This window comes from Humulus lupulus, chromosome 2 (genome assembly GCF_963169125.1).
Source record: "Humulus lupulus chromosome 2, drHumLupu1.1, whole genome shotgun sequence".
Lineage (NCBI taxonomy): Eukaryota > Viridiplantae > Streptophyta > Magnoliopsida > Rosales > Cannabaceae > Humulus > Humulus lupulus.
The window spans coordinates 37,508,555-37,530,963 of NC_084794.1; the positions used below are offsets into that span (position 1 = coordinate 37,508,555).

General features: G+C 35.2%; 1 protein-coding gene and 1 non-coding gene across 2 annotated transcripts; one reads left to right on the plus strand and one right to left on the minus strand.

The window, feature by feature from the left end:
* Positions 1–8,328: 8,328 nt before the first annotated feature.
* LOC133820307 (small nucleolar RNA R71) lies at positions 8,329–8,435 on the minus strand. Its single transcript, XR_009886725.1, has one exon. It is a non-coding gene; the product is annotated as a small nucleolar RNA R71 (small nucleolar RNA).
* A 402-nt stretch (positions 8,436–8,837) lies between these two features.
* On the plus strand, positions 8,838–9,919 carry LOC133814147 (uncharacterized). Its single transcript, XM_062247143.1, has 2 exons — positions 8,838–9,464; positions 9,509–9,919. Exons 1-2 carry the CDS (start codon positions 8,838–8,840, stop codon positions 9,917–9,919), a joined length of 1,038 nt encoding a protein of 345 aa, XP_062103127.1.
* Positions 9,920–22,409: the final 12,490 nt, after the last annotated feature.

Genomic DNA, 22,409 nt, shown 5'->3' on the forward strand with positions numbered 1-22,409 from the left:
CTGAGTGTTACTTCCGGCCCCAAGGCCGTACCCGGCCTTCGCCGCTCTCGGCCTTAGCCGTTCATTTCATTATAATAGCACGTATAATACATTTTGAAATAAACATTCAAACATATAATAGTTCATCTAAGACTACACATTTGCACATAATACAATCTAGGGCCATGCCCTGCAATCACACTGTGGGCCCATGCCCTATTCTCGGGTGTTACAGTTTTCTTACCTGTATCCTGAGCTTTCCGATGCACCAAGGTCACAAGCACGGTCCTTTAGTATGAGCCTCCCCGAAATCCTAGTCACAACACACATAAAACACTTTTAATACTAACCAAGCCCAAGACCACTTCCCGGGACCAATCCCGCACTCCCGGGACCTCTAAATCCATAAAACAAAACATCGGAACCATCCCCCGTGTCCCCGGGCAAAAGCCCTAAAAAAACTCAACTTTTTGGCTGCCAAAATGGCCTAGGGCCGCGGCACTCTCTTCAAGGGCCGCGGCGCCCAGCGGCTTGGCCCCCATCCTGAAGCATCCTCGCGCCGCGGCGCTCCTTCGCGAACCCAGATTTTCTGGGTTTTCCCATGCGTTTTTCCCGAGCTTCAACCTCTCCAAATCACCCCAAACAAATACCTAAGCCCCAAAATCAAATCAAAACCTCATATGAACCATCTAACAACCTATAGATACTAGAATCAAGAGCAAAACACCATCACACCCAAAAATCCACCCCTTGATTTCTAATTTCAGCAACTCAAACCAAAACTCAAAGAAACTAACTCAAGCTTTAGATTCACAAGTCAAAACAGAAATCAAACTTAAATATGCATAAGATCCTTACCTCAAGTGGAGAATCCACCCTAAAAGCTTCCTTGATCTCCTCCTAAGCTCCCACTTCAGCCCCCTTCTACACCTCTTCTCCTTTCTTCTTCTTTCCCTAGCCTTTCTTTCTTCTTCTTTTTCTTCTCTTCCAATTTTATCAAAACACCAAATGACCCAATGCCCAAACCATGTACCCCATAAACCCAGCTGAAAATTGTCTAATTGCCTTGCCAAATGACCAATTTATCCCTTCCTAATAACCCTTCCTAACTAAACCTTCAAGGGCACTTAAGCCATTTCACTTCTATTTCATTTCTACCATTTTCTATCTAAAACTTGTTACTCACAGCAGTTACAAATGGTTACCCAGGTTACTCAATCGCCAAAACTATAACCATTAGTTCTCACTTCAACTTACGAAATTCCTAAAGTACCCCTAGGCTCCTCCCGAGCCAGGTATAAAATCCCGTTGTGACTTTTATACTAATTGGCTCACTAGGACCGTCTCGATGTGTGCATCCTGATAAAAACACCACACTCACATGGCAAAAATCACATAATACAATTATCACAGTTATGCCCTAAAATGGCCAGATTACAATTATGCTCTTTTTAAGACAATCAGGTCTACATGCATACTAATTCACATAGTCATGCATCTCAAATAATCAAATAGTCATATAACGTGCATTAAATCATAATCATGCATAAAACTCATTAAAGACACACACCAAATCCCATTATGCCCTCTAGGCACGCTACTCCAGGCCCTTAAGCTTAATAGTGAATTTGGGGTCATTACACCGCCAGCACTAGCCGATAGTCACAACGGCTTCCACATTTCGATGCTACGCAAATATGTGTCAGACCCATCTCACGTCCTCAAGTACGATACAATAGCACTCCAGAAAGACTTAAGTTACGAGGAACGACCGGTTAGCATCCTAGCTAGGGGGATGAAGCAGTTATGGTCCAAGAGCTTTCCTATAGTTAAAGTCCTATGGAGTAATAGTTCTGAACGAGAGGCAACGTGGGAGTTGGAGGAGGACATGCAAAGTCGGTATCCGGAGTTATTTGATAAGTAAATTTCGAGGACGAAATTCTTTTTAGTAGGGGAGAATTGTAGAGTCCAAGAACTTTACTTAGCTAGTTAGATAGTAGTATTATAGTATTTATAGTATTATATTTACGACTGTGGATTTTTGGTTCAGACCGGGAATTATTTGGACACTCATAGTAGTACTTGTAGATTTTCTAAGTTTAACCTATAGTTTAAGAATATTAAGTTTAACCTAAGGTTTGATTATATGACTGATATTAAGAATAATATTTATTATACTATAAGGTTTAGATAAGGACCAATAGGATTTTAAGTACATGTTATGAATGGATGATTAAGAATTAAGTATTTTGAGGATTAAATTTAATCAGGAGTAAAGTTTGAATGCTATAAGGTCAGCCAGCAGCTTTGAATACGTTAAGGGCTTAGTCAAGGCTGTTTAATCCATTCAAACTTAGCTAAAAATGTGTAATTTCATGTTTAATTAATCAGCGTGTGCCGATATATCGCAGCACGTAGATACAAAAAACACGAGACGATGCACGACAGCCTCGGGCATACTGGCCCAGGCGATATATCGCCTACAGGGGGCGATATATCGCCTCCATCAGTGTATTTTGAAATGTTTTGAAATCATTTCCCATTCAGCCATTCAACCTCTTGATAAGTCCAGCATCTTTTTGAACGAGTCTTCAGCCTCTGCTGAACGATTATTCAAATTATTTTCACCTAAAAAGCTATTATTTTTATTCAAGTAAAATCAAGATCCTTTCATTCCTAAACTCTATAAATAGGACCTAGTACCCAGCCATTATTCATCTTTTGCTCTAAGTTCAGAGGCTGCAAGTGCTAAGTGAGTGTGAGAGTATAAACACCTGGGTTTGGGAATCATAAGCTTATCAAACACTTTGGGAAGTAAGGTTTTAGAGTATTTCGGTTTGAGGTGTAGATTGGTCTTACAAGTCTTCAAGGTAACCCAAAACTCTAGTTCAATTATGTACTTGTTCTTTTAAGTTCTCATAATCTTCCACTCAGTCCTCTAACCTTAATCTTTATTTTGGTTAGGAAATCTAAGTTCTTGAGCACATAAGTTTTGGTGAGTATGTTTTTCAATGGTTTAGTCTTCCCATTCCTTTTCATCTCTTTTTCTTCATTAGACTCACTCTTTTTCATAATGATTATTAGGAGTGTTCCAAAGTCCCAACACTATCCACATATCCCAGTAACTTTGGTAAGGAAAATAGGATAGAATCAATATGTTATATGCTTATGTTATCTTATGTTTTATGTTATGAATATGTATGTTTGTAGGCTTGGGCATATGACCCATAAGACTAACAAGACCCCATATAGATTATGGGCATATGATCTACTTAGCTAGTAGGACCCCACTAATCTCATGGGCATATGACTTGTTTAGTCTATGGGACCCCAAGTAATAATGGCCATTATAATAAGTGTATGTAATAAGTGTTATGATATGTCTTTATGTTTATGATTATGTGTTAGATTTTCCTTGCTGGGCATTAGGCTCATTCCTTTTTGTTTTATGTGCAGAAAAATAGCTTTAGAGGCGGTAAGATTTGTGGACGCTTAGAGAATGTGTATCGATGGTGAATGGAGTCAAGGAGTCGAGAGTTCGATTTCTCGAGGATGTAGTCTTGTTTTACTTTTTATGTTTTTACATGTATTTTCCGCACTTCTTATGTAATTCCTTTCATTTTAAATCATGTTTTGTTTTTAAAGACAATGGGATCCCATATCCTTCTTGATATTTTGTAAGTTACTCTTATTTTTACAAGTTACTTAATAAAATTATGATATTTTCGCAAATGTAAATTCTATTAAGGTTTTGTATGTATAGTTTCGTTAATGATCCAAGAGTCTAGAGTAGTGGGTCATTACAAAATAACACTATATCGCACTTCCCAAGTGTTTAGAAAAGCTTAGATTGGAAAAGCTTTTGTCCCAAAACCCAAGTGTTTCTCTCTATAGTAATCTTGGCAGCTTGGAGGCTCTAAAGAATGCTTAAAGAATGAAAGAAATGGCTGAGTACTAGATCTTATTTATAGAGTTCAAGGAGTGAAACTAACCCCTTTTAGAATGAACAAATAAATGAATATAAAATGAAAAATATTGAATTTTCGTCAATAGACGCCCAGAACTCGGTCAAAATCGTTCAAAGGCAGGTCCAAGTGGTTAAGGCTGTTTTTAAATTAAAATCCTCCAGCTTCCAAAAATATATGCCAGGAATGATATATCGCCTACCCTGGGCAATATATCGCCTAGACCTATATCCCGAGAACCGTTCGTTCGTTCGTGGGAAGACGACGTGTTTTCCGTATCTCTCGTAGGCGATATATCGGCCCCTATAGCTGCGATATATCGGCATACGTTGATATATCAAACACATACTTGCACTTTTTCAGCATATTTTGAATTGATTAAACAGCTTTGACTGAGTCAAAACGTGATCCTATCAGCATACAAGCTCTCTAAGTTCGAGAATTGAAGAAATTGAAGCTAGGTCACGGCCCATAAAACTCATGTCGAGGGACTTTAATTGGAATATACGTTACAGATTGCATGTTCTAGTCAGGCCGCTGCCCAGAAAAAGTAGGTCGTTGCCTGCTGTGTAGAAAAGTGAAGTTGGGTCGCTGCCCAGATTTTTCAGGTCGCGGCTTGCGTGACCAGTTTTGCCTATATTCTGTTTTAGGTCTCGGCCTGCGACGCTATTTTTAGATTTTTAATTACATTTTAAATATAATTTACTGGGGACTATAAAAGACTATTAGGGTTAGTTGGAGATTAAGTTTTATTACGGTTTTTTTAGAGAAAAAGACTCAGAAAGGGCTAGAGAGAAGACTACAGCACTATTGTTCATCAATCTAGTTTCTTATCTTCCCTTAATCTCTTTAATTTTAATTATAATTATGATTGCTATTATGGAGTAGGTTTTTTTTAGGTTAAGGGTTAATTCAAAAACCCAAGACATGAATTCTTAATTGTTGATAATGAGTATTATTCTTTAAATTCTCTCAATATTAAATTGTTTCTTATTTTCCAATTGAATGTTATGAATTTTGTGATTTCTTGTTAGGTGGCCAACTAATTATGGTTTTACATTGTTCAATTGTCATCTTAGAATTACAACTCACCTAATAGTTTAGGATTCTAAGTGTATGTGATCAATTGCAATTGATAGTAATGTCAAAAGAATTGTTGATTGTGATGAAAATAGAACCTAGGTTAAATGAATTATATGCTTCATTAATTTATTGCCTAGATTAACTTGTCTCCATAGGATTTAATGCTTTACCTAAGTTAAATAGATTGTATGCTTCATAGATTTATTGCTTGGCTAAAAGAGTTAATTATTGAGCGCTTCGTCTTGATTACTTGTAATAGGGAGATTGGGATAATTGGTTGCTTCAGCGTTATCTGTGGGATTAATAGTTTAATTGAGAAATTGGAATAATATTTATTATTAGTGATTGGAAATGAGTGTTGAGGGTGGAGATTAACCTTTAACTATTTCTTAATATCAATCTTTATTTGCTTTCAAGTTTATGTTATTTAATTTTGAGTTCGAAATCTAAATCTCCCTTTTAAGTCTTAGTGATAATTATTGAATAATAAAGTGAATGATAGTCCTCATGGGTTCGACCTGTGCTTGCTATTATACTAAAATAATTGTTAAATTTGTTGTTGTATACGATACGCATCAAATTTTTGGTGACGTTGCCAGGGACTATTGTAAGTTTTTTTTCATTATTCAATTTAATTAACTACATACTCACTAGTTTAAATTTTTTAATTGAAGGTGTATACATGTAGAGTCCAAGAACTTTACTTAGCTGGTTAGATAGTAGTAGTAATAGTAATAGCTAGTAGTAGTTATAGTATGTTTATTACTGTGGATTTTGGTTCAAGCCGGGACTTAGTTGGAAACTCCTAGCAATAGTTATGGATTTTATAAGTTTAACCTATATTTTAAGAATATTAATTATAACATAAGGTTTGATTGATATTGCTGGTTATTAATATGATAATTATTATAACCTAAGGTTTAGATAGAGTCAATAAGAATATGACACTTGTCATGAGCATGGTTATTCCTAAGGTTTAGATAGAGCCAATAGGATTATGACACTTGTCATATGCATGATTATTAAGGAATTATTATTTTAATGATAAAATAAGGGAAATATAAGACTTAGTCTTCACCAATATCTGTTAGGAGCATGACATTTGTCACAATTTTATTTATTTGTGGATTAGGTTGTTATTTAGATAATTAAATAGATTTTTCGTAACTTTAGGGTATTGTAACTTCCGACCTATTTTTGACCCAGTTATGTTATGAATTTCGAAATATAGTATTTCTATAAAATTGTAGATAATTAAATTAGCTTTCTAACGATATAAAGATGGTCTAAATCGAAGTCATACAACTTCAGTTATGTTGATTTTACTACAGGTGAGTTTAGAGTTACGAGATTTAGGGAGTTAGAAGTTAGGATTCTATTTGTTTTTATTATTTTTGTTTTTAAAAATCAAGCTTTGACTCCTTAAACCTCTTTCTGAAAAATTTAACCAAGTCCTAAGCCTTTGGCTAAAGAATATTCAAATATTTTCAATTAAATTCATTATTTTTATTCAAAGCCAAAAAGAAGATTTTTATTCCTATAACTCTATAAATAGGACCTAGTACCCAGCCATTTTTTCATTCATCAAGCTGAGTTCATAGTCTACAAGATGCTATGTTATTTTAGAGTGTTAAACACTTGGGTTGGGGTTATAAGTTTAATCAGTATAAGCTTAATAAACACTTGGGAAGTAAGGTTTATAGTATATTTCGGTTCGAGGTGTAGTTCGGTCATAGAAGCCTTCAAGGTATTCCTAATTCTAGTTCCTTTCTGTATTGATTCTTATAATTTTTCTACTCAAATCCTAACTCGTATTCTTTATTCTTGGTTATGCATCTAAGATCTTGAATGTAAGATTTTTGTTGGTAAGTATCTTTTCGATGGTGTAGTTAGTTCTTTTCATCTCTTTTCCTTAGTATACTCACCTCTCTATTATGGTTTTTAGGAGTGTTCCAAAGTCCCGATCTTGTTCTCATATCCCGGTATTTTGGTAAGGAAAATAGGGTAGATTTGTATACTTTTATGTTATTGATATATGTTTATGTTATAAGTATGATATGTTTCTAGTATATGAATTGTTTAGATAACAATCACATAATTTATTTAGATAACAAATATATAACTTGTTTAGATAACAAGTCCCAATAGTAGATTCCTTGGGCATATGATTGTTTAGATAACTAGCCCCGTAAATTTATGGGCATATGATTGCTTAGCTAGCAAGTCCCAAGAAGTATGATGGCCATTATAATAGATATTGTATTTATATAGTCATATGTTTATAGTTTACAGTTTATAGTTTATAATTTATAGTTTATGTGTATGTATATGTTTCATGCTTGTAGTAGATTTTCCTTACTGGGCATTAGGCTCATTCCTTTATGTTTTATATGTGTAGGAAAATAGTTATGGCAGCTAGAAGGTTCTTGGTAGCTTGGGGATGTGTATTGAGGCAAGATGGAATCGGTGGATTGCGTGTACGATTCGAGGATGAAGTTTTTAAGTCTTTTAGTTATGATTTCTATGTATTATTTTTCCACACTTAATGTTGTAACCAATTTATTTAAGTTATGTTTTGTTTTATTTTTGAAACAATGGGATCTCATATCCTAAGTAAGATTTTTATGTATTTAAACCTTTACTTTACAGTTTTAAATAAAGTTATGGTGTTTTCATATGTACGTTTTTCTTAAGATTAGTATAGTAGTTATTAATGGTCCAAGGTCTAGAATAGTTAGGTCGTTACAATACGTCTGGCGACGTTACTCAAGAAATACTACAAGCCATAAAGCAATATCTTGAGACATCGTCGTCTCGCTCTTCAAGGACTATCACTGACAATCCACACTTTCAACCTTCAAAGAAAGTCAATCTAGTACAAATACCATTACCATCAGACGACGATTCTAACTCTGAAACATCAGTTAAGTCTCAGATGGCTCAAGAAAGGACATTGAAAGAGTTGACGGCACCGGATCTAGACCATCAACCTCTATGTATTCAATATCTAGGGTTGGATGTTAACTTTGAACTCAAGTTGGGCCTCATATATTTATTACCATCTTTCCATGGGCTACCAAGAGAGGACCCAAATAAGTATCTAACAGAGTTTCACATAGTCTGCTCTAGTATGAAACCAGCGTTGGTAACTGAAGCGTTGATTAAATTAAGAGTGTTTCCATTTTCTTTGAAGGATGGTGCAAAAGAATGGCTATATTACCTTCCTCTTGGAACTGTTAATATCTATAATGAAATGAAGACAATGTTATTGGAGTGTTACTTCCCAGCATCTAAGGTTGATAGTATAAGGTAGGAAATTTGTGGCATTCGCCAACATACTGGGGAGACATTATATGAGTATTGGGAGAGATTCAAGTGGTTGTGTGCCAGTTGCCCTGATCATCAGATAAGTGAACAACTCCTAATCTAGTACTTTTATGAAGGATTACAGCCATTGGATAGGAGTATGATAGATGCAGCCAGTGGGGGGCACTAGTTGATAAGACTCGTGCTGCAGCCAGGAGCTTGATTTCTAATATGATTGTCAACTCACAACAGTTTGGCATTCGCCAAGATCCTAATCCACCACCCAAATCAGTTAATGAAGTGAGCACTTCTAATGCTAATTAGCTTGGTCAACAATTAACTCAATTAGTTGCAGTGGTACAACAACTTGCTTTAGGCCAACAGGTGCGGTCATGTGGAATCTGTCAGGTTGTGGGGCATGCTACTGATACTTTTCCTACACTATTTGAGGGAGAGACTGAGGATGTTAATCTTGTAGGTAATTTCCCTAGTCAATTACGTTAGATGTACTACAAACCCTTTTCACAAACTTATAATCTTGGTTGTCGTGATCATCAAAATCTTCGTTATGGGAATCAACAACAAGTTGCTCCACACTCTCCACCTGCGAGACCACCTAGTTTCACTTTTCAACAGCAGTCTCAACAGAATTTTATACCTAGAACTATGCAAGCACCACAAGCTACTCAACCACTGAGTACAAAACCCTCTACTAAAGATTTAATAAATGCAATTGCTACAAATATTCTTCAGTTTCAGCAAACTACCCAAGCATCCATCAAAAGTTTGGAGAATCAGGTGGGACAATTAGCGGCATCATATAACAGGTTGGAAGCTCATATTTCTAATAAATTGCCTTCACAACTTGAGAAGAATCCCAAGGAGAATGTAAGTGTGATAACAGTGCAAAGTGGTATACAATATGAGCCACCCACACAACCTTCATCGCCAGCTCCAGTGCAAAAGAAAGTAGTAGACGACTCCATCCATGAGGAACCATCAATGCAGAAAAAGTCACATAAATCAACTATGCCAACCTATGTCCCTCGTTTTCCTTTTCCAAGAAGATTGAAAAAGTTTAAGAAAGATGAAGCTGACAAGGAAATTCTTGAGACTTTTCTCAAAGTTGAGGTAAACATTCCATTACTTGATGCTATTAAACAAGTGCCTTGAAGGAGTTGTGCACAAATAAGTATAAATTGAAGGGTGATGAAAAGATAAGTGTGGGGGAGAATGTCTCTGTTGTTCTCCAAAAGAAGCTGCCACCAAAATGCAAGGATCCTGGAACCTTTACAATTCCTTATATGATTGAGAATAAAAGGATTAAGCAGCGTATGATAGATTTGGGAGCATCAATTAATGTCATGTCATATTCATCATATGCTTCTCTAAATCTTGGGCCACTAAAGGAGACAGGAGTTATTGTTCAACTGGTCGATCGCACTAATGCTTATCCTTTAGGGGTAGTTGAAGATGTGCTGGTAAAGGTTGATGGACTTGTCTTTCCAGCAGATTTCTATATACTTGAAATGGGGGATGCATCAATACCCAATCCAACACCGTTTTATTTGGGAGGCCATTCTTAATGACAACAAATACAAAGCTGGATGTTAGAGCATGAACGCTTACAATGGAATTTGATGGTGAAGTTACCAAATTCTATGTGTTTAATTCTCCTGGTAAGATCAAATGGAATGAGACTTCATTGAAATACCCAACATAAAGATCTTGAGAGCAGCATTCAATCGAGCTAACGACGTTAAACAAAGCATACTTGAGGGAGTTTTCTTTTCCATATCTTTTGTTTTATTTTCATTAAGGACAATGTACTGTTTTTCTTTTTTGGGTTTATTTTTTCTGTTTTTCTTTTTTTTTTTTTTTTGTCTATTTTTTTATTTGTTTGTGTGTTTTCTTGTGTTGGTCTTATTGAATGTAGTGGTCGATGATGAGAACTATGGATTGTATTGAATGTGATGCTAGATAATGATGAATTCTGAATGATTTGTGTGCTTAACCCATGTGTAATTGCTACTTAAGCTTGAGCTTGTATTTTGGAATTTATGTACACAATTGATTTTACTTCTTATTTGTATTGGAAACAATTTTTGCATGTTGGAAATTTAAAGTCCCTATCACTCTAGAAAGCATTGATTAATTATTTGAGGCAAAATTATGAGTACACATAGTTAGGGAGATGATTAAGGCAAGTTCTTTGGATCGTTTGAGCCTTTCTAGCCTACCCTTTATTTGTTATTCCATAGTTTTCCATTTTTTGAGCCATAATGACAATTCTTTTCTTCTATGAACCTTCAATCTAGACCTTTGCAGCTTTGAAAATTTTAATCCTTTCTTGTAACCCATTGCACCATAGTCATAAGTAAATGTTATTTTGTGGGATGGATATTATAAAGAAGGGAGGAAAAGTATGTAATGGTTATTTTGTTTGAGTTGTGCGCTGAATGTAAAGGATCTCCTATTTCCCTATGAAATGTGAATTGAAAAAAAAAAGAGTTTGCAATGAAAATTTTCAAAAATATATATATATTGCAAAAGAATAAGTGTGGGGGAAATAGTGAGATCAATGTAAAAAGAAGAAGATAAAATATCGTTTATTCTATATTTGTATGGGAAGTTTGTGGGAAGATCTAAAGATTAGAAGAAAAAAAATGTATGCTATGGTGTGAATTGAGCCTAAATGTAACTTTTTCATCTACCTCTAACCTTAGTCTTACATTACAAGCTTATAATGACCTTTTGATTCTTGGTTATGTGTATTTATATTAGTGGAGAATAATTGGTTAATGTCTATGGAGTGAATGTTCTTTAATGAGAAGTATTTTCTATACAAGGGACACATATATATATATAATTGACATGTAGGGATTGATTTTGATACATCTAACTGGGTAAGATTGATTGTGAATGATGCTATGAAGATTGAATTTAAGTAGTGATTCACTCTGGGGTTGAAATTCAATGAATATGGAATTTGAATTTATTCTAGCATTATATATTTGTATGATTCTCAGAGCCATTCAAGCTTTTGACAAGATCTTTGTCTAGTGAGTCTAGATTAGTTTGCATTATTTTATTTATTTTTTTGTTATTTTGGTGTTTTGCTAAGGGCTAGCAAAATTCAAGCGTGGGGGAATTTGATAAGGTCATTTTTGTATTAATATTTGATAAGTTTTTTCATGCTTGGATGGTGTTATGATAGCATTTTTTTAGTAGTTTTAACTTAGTTTTGTGCGTCTACAACATATTTTCTACATTGCATTTTATGATGATAAATCTGACATTTTGATGGAAATTGTAGTTTATGAATCATAGATCGAAAAAGACTCGCTGAGATGAGGTTAAAATGAAGTTTTAGGAGCATTCCAGGCTTTTGGGATTAAAGTGTTGAAGTGGCAGCAGCGTACAAGCTCTCAAAGTTCGAGAATTGAAGAAATTGAAGCTAAGCAGCGGCACTTTAATTGGAATTGACGTTACAGATTGCATGTTCCAGTCAGGCCGCTGCACAGAAAAAGTAGGTCGTTGCCTGCTGTGTAGAAAAGTGAAGTTGGGCCGCTGCCCATATTTTTCAGGTCGCGGCCTGCGTGACCAGTTTTGCCTATATTCTGTTTTAGGTCGCGGCACGCAAAAATTCAGGTCATGGCCTGCGACGCTGTTTTCATATTTTTAATTACATTTTAAATACAACTTAAAGGGAACTATAAAAGATTATTAGGGTTAATTTGAGATTAAGTTTTATTACGGTTTTTTGAGAGAAAAAGACTCAGAAAGGGCTGGGAGAAGACTACAACACTATTGTTCATCAATCTAGTTTATTTTCTTCCATTAATCTCATTAATTTTAATTATAATTATGATTTCTATTATGGAGTAGGATTTCTTAGGTTAAGGGTTAATTCAAAAAACCCAAGACATGAATTCTTAATTGTTGATAATGAGTATTATTCTTTAATTTCTTTCAATATTAAATTGTTTCTATTTTTCCAATTGAATGTTATGAATTTTGTGATTTCTTTTTAGGTAACCAACTAATTAAGGTTTTACATTGTTCAATTGTCATCTTAGAATTACTACCCACCTAATATTTTAGGATTTTAAGTGTATGTGATAAATTGCAATTGATAGTAATGTCAAAAGAATTATTGATTGTGATGAAAAATAGAACCTAGGTTAAATGAATTATATGCTTCATTAATTTATTGCCTAGATTAACTTGTTTCCATAAGATTTAATGCTTTACCTAAGTTAAATAGATTGTATGCTTCATAGATTTATTGCTTGACTAAAAGAGTTAATTATTGAGCGCTTCGTCTTGATTACTTGTAATAGGGAGATTGGGATAATTGTCTGCTTCAGCGTTATCTGCAGGGTTAATAGTTTAATTGAGAAATTGGAATAATATTTATTATTAGTGATTGGGAATGATTGTTGAGGGTGGAGATTAATCTTTAACTGTTTCTTAATATCTTAATATCAATCTTTATTTTCTTTCTAGTTTATGTTATTTAATTTTGAGTTCGAGATCTAAATCCCCCTTTTAAGTCTTAGTGCTAATTATTGAATAATAAAGTGAACGATAGTCCTCGTAGGTTCAACCTGTGCTTGCTATTATACTCAAATAATTGGAAGTATTGAAAGAAAAATAATTGTTAAATTTGTTGTAGTATACGACACGCATCATGTGCTTGGCCCATGCACATGCGGGGTATGTATGTTGGGCATGTGTAATCTTACATGATTTTAAGACGAAAGTTTAATCGTGATTTTAGGCTCGTTGTGAAGTACCTCGCACTTTATTTTGCTTGGACTTGAGGTAAGGAAGTTAGATAGAATTTTTCTATGTTTTATGCTAAGAAAGGTATGATTTGTTATGTTGCAAGAAATAGAGTGTTATGGAAATGGAAGTTCAATGCTTTACTATGTCATGATTAGCCAAGTGTTATGAAAAGTGAAATTCTATGTTGATATGTTATGCTAAGACAAGTGCTATGAAGCATGTAATTTCTATGTTTTAATGTGTACTATGTTACATGTGCTTGTATGATGAATGAAAAGAAAAGGTTGTTAGTGCGCTGAACGCGACGCAACAAAGGAGTTACTAAGGATATGACGTAACTTAAAGGGCGGACTTGTCGAGGTTATTCAAGGACCTGAGATCATGTTTACCTCATAGAGGATGTCTTACCAACCTATGATTTACTAGTTACCTCAAGATGTGACATGGATAATAGAGGTGTCATGATCACAAAGAGTATGTTTATGATGAGTGATTGTGATGTATGACTATGATTTTATTTATGATTATAAACTATGATTATGAAGATGTTATGTTTTTCTCTGAATTACGATACATGTTCTTCTTGTGTATTCTTTGATATTGTTCTACTTCCTTACTAGGCTTTTAGCTCACCCCCCCCCCCCCCTTTACTTTCCCCTTTCAGGTAAACAATAGGGTTTCTCTTTGGCACGCGCTATGATGTGGGGAGTTTCTACGTATGAGTATGTATGGTGTGGGGTGTCCTATGAACGTACAACGATCAATATGAGTGCCAAGAATAAAAATAACTTATGCCATGATATTTATTTCAATTTCATCAGTGGGACTTACAACTTTATTTTATTTATGAATATTGCATAAAGACACATTATTTTTATTTTTAAACTATTGGGGCCAAATTGCATGTCTTATCAAGGCCCCACTGAGTTTTTATCATAAATGGTATTTTTCTAATAAATATGAGTTGAGAGGCGTTTATATAAAGTAGTAAATTAGGGTGCTTTACAAACTAGTTTTAACTGAGTCTAATTTTGTTAGATTATTTTAGGTTTATAAAAGTAGTTTAAATAATGTATCGTAAAAAAAAGCGATTGATTTTCATATTTGAGAAAACTTGAAAAACTACGATAGTCTCTCAGAGCTTTTGTCTTCTCAAGACCTCTCTTGATCTCGTGTGTTGAGTACATCAAGAGAGCCTAAATTTTGTCCATAATATCCTACGTGCCTACACATGTCCTTGTGTGTTCAGGATTGGCTTGGAAGATTTTTGTGTGAATCTCAAAGTTGTCTTAATTGATTGGATGATCGTTATTGTTTTACAAATAGATAGCGATCTTGATAAGATACGAGAGGTATGATTCTATATTTTGTGAATCTTGATATAATGTATGGGTATGTAATGTGAACTTGGATCTGGTATTGGTTAAATTTTCATTATCACCATTTTTCTGCACACTTTTTTATTTACACAATCAATACCAACAGTTGCTTGCTAGGTGGCAACATGTCGCGCCTGACACTGAGAAATTAATGTGGGTTTTGGCTCCAAAAATGTGGTTTATAAGGTGATATCGTATTAGTTAGTCCTAATGGCAGTGCCTGTTATATTACTTTTTAATATATGTTTTAGATTAAATATATGTGACAAAGAGTGTCACATGTTGTAACATAAAAAATAAAAATAAAAAGAGTTACAACATTTTGTATAGTGTGTAATACAAATGTGTAACATATTTGAGAGTTACAATTTCAGTAACAAAATTGTATCTCCCAAATATTGCCCATTATTGTGTAGAATTGTTGTTACACAATTTTGATTTGAATTTCTCAAAGCCATAAGAGATATGACTGTTAGAGATGTGATTTTAACTCACATAATGTGTATGAAAGTTACAAAATCAAGTGGGGATAAATTTGGAACGTTTTGGAAAATTTAGAAAATTGGTAGCTGAAAAACGTCTTGGGTCGCGACCAATGTTTTTCAGGCCGCGGCCCAAGAGACAGAAAAACGTTATGGGCTGCGAGCAGTGTTTTTCAGGCCGCGGCCAGAGAGGCAGACACCTTTTCCAAACTTTAGTTTTATCCAATTTTGAACGTTTCCAACAACCAAGTAACTCCCAAATCTCTATTTTAATTCCATAAAACATTCAATTAAACATTGGTACAACCATGGGGGTTGGTGGAATTTGAAATTCAAAGGGTGTCTCTAAACTCTATAAATAGGAGCCTAATGCTCACTTGCAAGACACAATTTTTTCTATCATAGGGGGAAATAAGCTTTTGGACAAAGGTTTCAAACCTTGTTCAAGTTGGTGATCCCCAACACTCTTCACTTTGGTTGCGTGAGTGAGAGTTCTTTGTTTACTGCTATTGTTCTTTCCTTATTCTATTAATTTTCATCTTCTTATTCTTCTTATATATTTACTTGTATTTCTTGTTTAGAGTTGTAATCCTTTCATTTCTTTTGTTACAAACAATATTTCTTTATTTGTATCTTTTGTTTAGAGTTGTAATTTTCTATTCTCTTATTCTACTTCTTCTTATTCTATTTGTATTTTTCAGTCATAGAGTTGTAACGTTATTTAATCAATCTTGTTCATTTGTATATTTTGCTAAGAGTTGTAAAGGTCTTTTTACCATTTCCATTTAGGCAACTTATATTTTCCTAACAATGCCTACAATATAAAAAGGATCATTTAGAGTTGTAAAAGTCTTGATCACACTTTTCAACTCTCTCACACCTATCTCTCAAGCTTTGTAAGAACACTTATTTTCTCCAAGAAATTCATCAAGAATTTCTTGACTTGTGTGAGTTTCAAAGGCTTGTTAAATCTCACTTTTCATTTCATCTTGGTGAAGCTTCAAGCAACTTTGAGAAGGTTTAGAATAGAGATTTTGGACAGCGATACTCCTTGTGTTTAAGCCTTTTGATGTTCCCCCAGTTTGAAGACTCAATTGTTCAATTCAAAGTTTGTATCTCTCTAAAACCCTAACTCTATGAGAAAGACTATTTTGATTTCGTCTTTGAGTTTCCCATTATATTTTGTGATTTTATATTTTATGTGAGGATTCCATTTATCTATGTGGTGTAATTTCACTCTCAATTTTGTGTCATTTTCAAGATTGTAATTTAATCTATAAATTTTCAAGATTTGCCTTCATACTATGCATATAGTTCTTGATTAGTCTCAAGTGTTTGTATCATTGAATTAATTTTATTTAATCATTGTTGATCTAAAGTTTGTAAGCTATAAATTCCCAACAAAAGGAACTTCAGAAAATTACTTCTCTGAGCAAAAGTGTATAAAATGAAAGTTTATATGGTAAGAAAGAATCAGATCCACATAGTTGGCCTTTTGACATAAGCTTGCAAGAAGTTGTGGTCCTACCAAGAATTCAGGAAAAAAAATCTTCCAATAAAGTTGCTATGGAAAAGAAGTTGGCTCAAGTAACTTTACAAAAGGAAAATATTGAACAAATGGTAGACTTAGGGTCATTTTTGTACCGTTGGGATGTAGGAAATAGCTGTTATAGTTGTGTTGTGGGGAAAAGTTGTTGAGTATTTGGTAAATTGTAGATTTAGAGGTGATATGAGTCGTAAAAGTTGTATATGAGTGTTTGGTAAATTATATAGCTTATTTTCTAATAAATATAAAATGACTAAAATAGACACCCTTATAATAAAATAAGACAAACCGTAGTTAGTTGTATCTTTTGATAATAACAAAATGAAAAGAACAAAAATCTTAATCCAATGAAATGATTACCAATTTAATTATATATATTATAATATTTATATATGAAAATAAATAGTAATGTTCTAAATAGTGTTAACCTCAAAATCTAACAACACCACAAATATTAAACATTAAAAATTTACTTAAATAACATTTAAACATTAAAATAGAAAAAGATTTGTTGTGCGTGTTTTCACCAACTGACACATGGCAATCATTAGAAAGTAATTAAGCTCCACGGAAGCTAAGGAATCCCTAGTGAGCTCGCCCAGAGCTCCTCGGAAGGTAAGTCATTCCCCATCTTCATGCACTGCCCCCGGAGAAGGTTTTCCTCAAGCGAGCTACGCCTCGAGGACCATAGTTATATATCCTATATCTTCTCCATCCAAGTCCTCCAGGTTTGTGAGAAGCATTCTCCGGACTTGAAGCATAGTGTCAGGTGTCAAGCACAGGGACCCTTGACCACAAGCAGCCGTCTAACATGTTACTGTTACCAAATTCATGGTGTTGAGTCTGTACATGCGACAAGCGGCATGTCCCACAACATCGTCTAACATTGGAAAATGTGATCCTATCCCCTAACATTATCAGGGACGTGTTACCCCAGAAGTTGGTGGGTTGTAACCTCGTAAATGGGCCCCATGTGACGTCTAGGCCTACCATCTCCTTAATCATGGGAGTTTGTATTTAACAGCATTTATACCCCAATAAATGGGAATATTTAATAATAAATCCCCATTAAGGGAGTTAAGTATCTCAGCCTCTATAAATAAGGCTAGGACACACATTGTAAAAAATCTCCAATTTTTGTATTCAGAGCATTGTTAAAAGCTGCCTGAACTCCATTGAAGCTTGAAACCCACAAGCTTTCTCAAATCCTTATACAATTGAATCGTGGACTATGGTTAATTAATAACTTGAACCACATAAAATCTATGTTCTTCTTACACTTTCTTTAAGCTTATTTTAGTTAGTTGATAGCCAAAAAGACAACCGACATTTTCCATTAATATTTTTAACAATATATTAATATTTAATAATATATAAGTTAATAAAATTACATATAATATACAATAATTAAACAAAAAAAGTAACTAATACATATATTTGGGCAGATTATGTTAAGTACTGTACCCACTCCATACTCGCTTATATACAAGGCAGTTATTCTTCATCGTGCCATTTTTCCCATTTGAACAATTTTTCTCTGCCCCACATATCGAATAAACATAGTTACTGTAACCAATTATATTGTCAACAAGTTTATTAGTTTAAATTTATCTTTTTTTTTTTAAAAAATGTTTAATATAATGGAAGGTATGATGCAATCCATTTTTTCCTATTAGAACTAGGTGTTTTGTTTATTATCACTTGAAGGTCGAAAAAAAAATCTATTTTCTATATGGCAGGAAAGGAAGCTCTAATCAAAGCAATATTCCAAGCTATTTTGGGGATTATTGGAGTATGTTGTCTCACATGAAATAAGTGTAAAAATATTGAGCTATTAATAAGAACATAAGTAACTCCACTAATAACTAATTGATTTTTAGATGAAACTTCATCATTCTTGTCATGATATCATAAGTCAATTCCTATAAGGCATTCAATCCAAAAAGTGAGTCAGCTTAAAAAAAATGCTGGAGATCTGCATAGTGCAATAAAACATTTAAGATCCAAATTGTGAGTTAAGCCGCACAAGATCCGCATAATGCAAAAAGACATTTGAGATCAAAAAAATAAGCGAGCTGAAAAATGGTCATTTGTGATCAGGTGATTCAAAATTTGTGAGTGAAAAATCTCTACTATCTTAAGAGGGATATTGGAGTATGTTGTCACACATGAAATAAGTAAAAATATTTAGCGGTTAATAAAAATATGGGTAACTCCATTGATAACTAATTGGTTTTTAGATGTAATCTAATTATTCTTGTCTTGAAGGTTCCACACAACTCCAGAAAGTTGGACAAATGGGTGTGAGGATCTTCAGAGGGCAACTCATTGAATTGCACAGAGGACTGCACCATTTGTAAAATAGCAGGCTTGATTTCGAAGTTGTTGGCCTCTACAGCTGGTGGGCGTCTACTATTTTGTACTCCCGTCAGAGTGGGTAGCACATAATCTCTCAGGCTCCTCTCAGCGTTGGTCTGAGCCTGAACCCCTTGTACAACTCCTGGATTTAGACCATTCCTGCCATCCCCATCATTTTGTGCCATCTTCACAGAATTCTGGGCCTCTCTCTTATTCTTTCTGATTTGATTGCAGGACTTTTCAATCTCGGGATTCAAAGGAACAAGTGTGGCTTTTCCTTTTCTGCCACGCACATACCAAAATTCACCTGAGATAGAAAAATTTAGCAACTAAACAGATTCGAAGCAAATAAATTAAAATCAAATTAGAATAAAAATTAATTAGACTGATATTGATAATTATTTTCAGTCCCCGGCAACGGCGCCAAAAACTTATTGCGATAATTTTGCTATGCAAGTGCACACAGTCGCAAACTCGTAATAAAATGGTAAAACCAAGTATCATCCTCAAGGACTGAGTTATCAATTACCAGTCAATTAATTTCTTGTTCTATTTGATGAATTGAAATTCTTGATTTTTGTAAAATACAGCAAAGAACCAATAAAGTGCAGAAATAATAATCGACAATTAAATAGAATAATAACTAATAGTAAAACTTTTAATTTGATCACTAAGAAACAATTAGGATATTCAATCTCATCAACTATCCTCCCTATTATTCCCTAATGCAAAGTGTGAATTCTTCTTATTTTTACCTAATTCAATTAACAAGTTGATACAGCAGCCTATAATCATACTATGAATTATAAACTCAACCTAGGTGACAATTTCCTATATTTCTATGGTAAATTGAACCACAAAGGTAGCATTAATCTCAATCAACTTAATAACAGTTACACAATTAATTCAGATACTTACGTTCTAAATTAAAATTATGTCCAATATAACCACAGCAGAATTAAATCTCACTTCTCAGATTTTGACTTAAAAACATATATATATGACTAAAGATGGCCAATCAATAATCAATCTATAAGAACAGGTTATAAGGAATTGAAGAAGATTGAAGAAGAAAGAAATTAAAATTGCATTAGGTCATAACAGAGATTCAAGTGATTCAATTGAACATCCTAAACAGAAAATTAGTTCATAGTCATAGAACTAATCACAACAAAAACTAAAGATAACATCAGGAAGAAAAACATGTAAAAATACTCTAAGCTTGAGCCTTCAAAACCAGAACTCCTCCCTTCGTCCGTACCTCCTTTTCTTCTCCTTTTCGTCATTTAAAACCTAGGATCTTCAAATTTTAAAGAGGCGGGCCGCGACTCTACATACACTATGCCGCGGCCCATATCACAATTTCTGGGCAGAAGATCCTCTCAATGTCGCGGCCCTCTGAAGCCATGCCGCGGCCCGCATTGTCGTTTCCTGGGCAGAGTGCCCATCCATGCCGCGACTCTATCTAGCCATGCCGCGGCCCGAAGACTTCCTGAAAAACAATGCTTCTGTTTCCCACCTAGCCGCGGCTCCCCTTTGCTCATGCCGTGGCTCTTAAGGGAATTCCCAATTCTTCAAGTTTTCATCCCAAATTTTCACCAACACTTCCAAATTGTGTTAAAAACCATTCTTGATCGAAATATGATGGAAAACTTGGTTATATCTTCCCTTTCTTTGGCATTTTCTTCCACATGCTCAATTCTTCCTGACATTCACAAAAACAACCAAACAAAGCATAAACCCGCGCTAAATGAAGGAAAAACAAAATAAAAGACTACTAAAAACATCACCAAAACATAATAAAAACTAGACTCAACAACCTTCAACTTCAAGAACCAAACAGGGGTCCCATCACAACATTCCAACTTCCTCGGTCTGCTGTTGTCAATCTCACCGAGTACCCTTCGGTTAAAAGTTGTCAACATATCTTGACCCAACACCTTTAAAGGAAGGATCGTAACTGGGTCCTTGAACTTTGGTTTCTTGGCTGCTGGAGTATAGTCCTCGTACCTTACTGGTCTCTGTCTAGTGCGCTTACCTGTAAAGGAGCAATTAGTATCTAATCTCTTTAAAACAAAAAACAAAAAAAACTCATGGATTAGTTGTACCTAAGACCGTCTACACTGGCTGAGAAGGTGTGGCTTCTCTAATAGAAGGCTCGTAACATGAGGGGAGAATGTCGTACTCTACATCATCTGTTGGAGTGGGTGCATGAGTATGTGCAGGAGTAAGTGCAGGAGTAGGTATACCACCTAGTGTTGCCAGCTTCTCTAATATGACTTCTTGATTTTTAAGGACGATACCTAGAGTGGCCTTAACATCGTCCACTGCACCTGATAGTCTGGCTATCTCACCCAACACCTCCTCATAAGCCCCAGGAGCAGGAGCAGAAGTAGGTTCTGTACTAGTATCTAGAGCAGACTCTGTCGGGGCATCCTCCACAAATATGCCAGCCTCAACGGCTATCTCAGCCACCGCAGCAGCCTCTGCCTCAGGATCGTAAGGTCTTCCATCCTCTGGTGCAGGCTGGATCATATTCTGCAGCATCGCATACCTAGGAGCATCCCCCTCTGTCCTGTGATATATGGCATCAAAGAAGTCTCGCTCATTTGGTCGAGGCCTTAGGATAGAAATGCATGACAACTGTAATGGAAACAAAACAATCAAATTAGAAACGACATAAGTTGATTAGTATAATTCAAAAGTTCTTGAATTATTTAAATGTAATATAACTTACATGTCTCCTTGCAAGTACATCCTTCAAATGCAAATGCTTCGGCTGGCCTATGCTCTCCCACTGTAGCATCCTAGGGAACTTGAATCCACAGGGCTTGGCGTGTTCCTTCTGTAAATCAAGAATCGTCTCGTATGCCCAATATTGCAAGGCTGGTGGATACCCCTTGCAAGTGTACCTTGCCTCCACTTTAACACCCTTAGAAGACTCCACCTCAGTGATCTTCTTCGCCTTCTTACCTGGTATTGTAGCACCAATCGCTTTCATATCTCTATTGAATTGTTTCACAGTTGTATCGAATGAAAGGGATCCCCATGGATACTTCTCAAAATAATCTAAATCCTCGACCATCGACAATGAATCTCGTCAAATAGCATTGTCGTTCTCAACGCCCAATAGTATCCCCTCCACAAAGTAAACCAAACCGAGCTTGTACAAATCATCAGGTACATCGCACATACTAAAAGCTCGTTCCAACATACTGAACCGAATGTCTTTCTTGGGTTCCACACTGAAATATGTATCAACTAGGCAGGAGGAAGTAATGTGAAGTTCAATGTCAACGGCAAGTGGTGGACAGGAGCAGATCAGGCCGGTGATAATGGCAAACTCGTGCACCCCAAACTTACATAAGTTTGGGCCCATCAAGAAGTGCACCTCATCGCCACGCGGAGACTTGACCTTCCGCAAAAGCAGTGTGTGCACCAATGCCCTAGAGAACGAAAAGGGAGGGGCTGTGAAGAATGGTCCAAAAACAGACTCATTCACCCTCCCCAACAATCCATG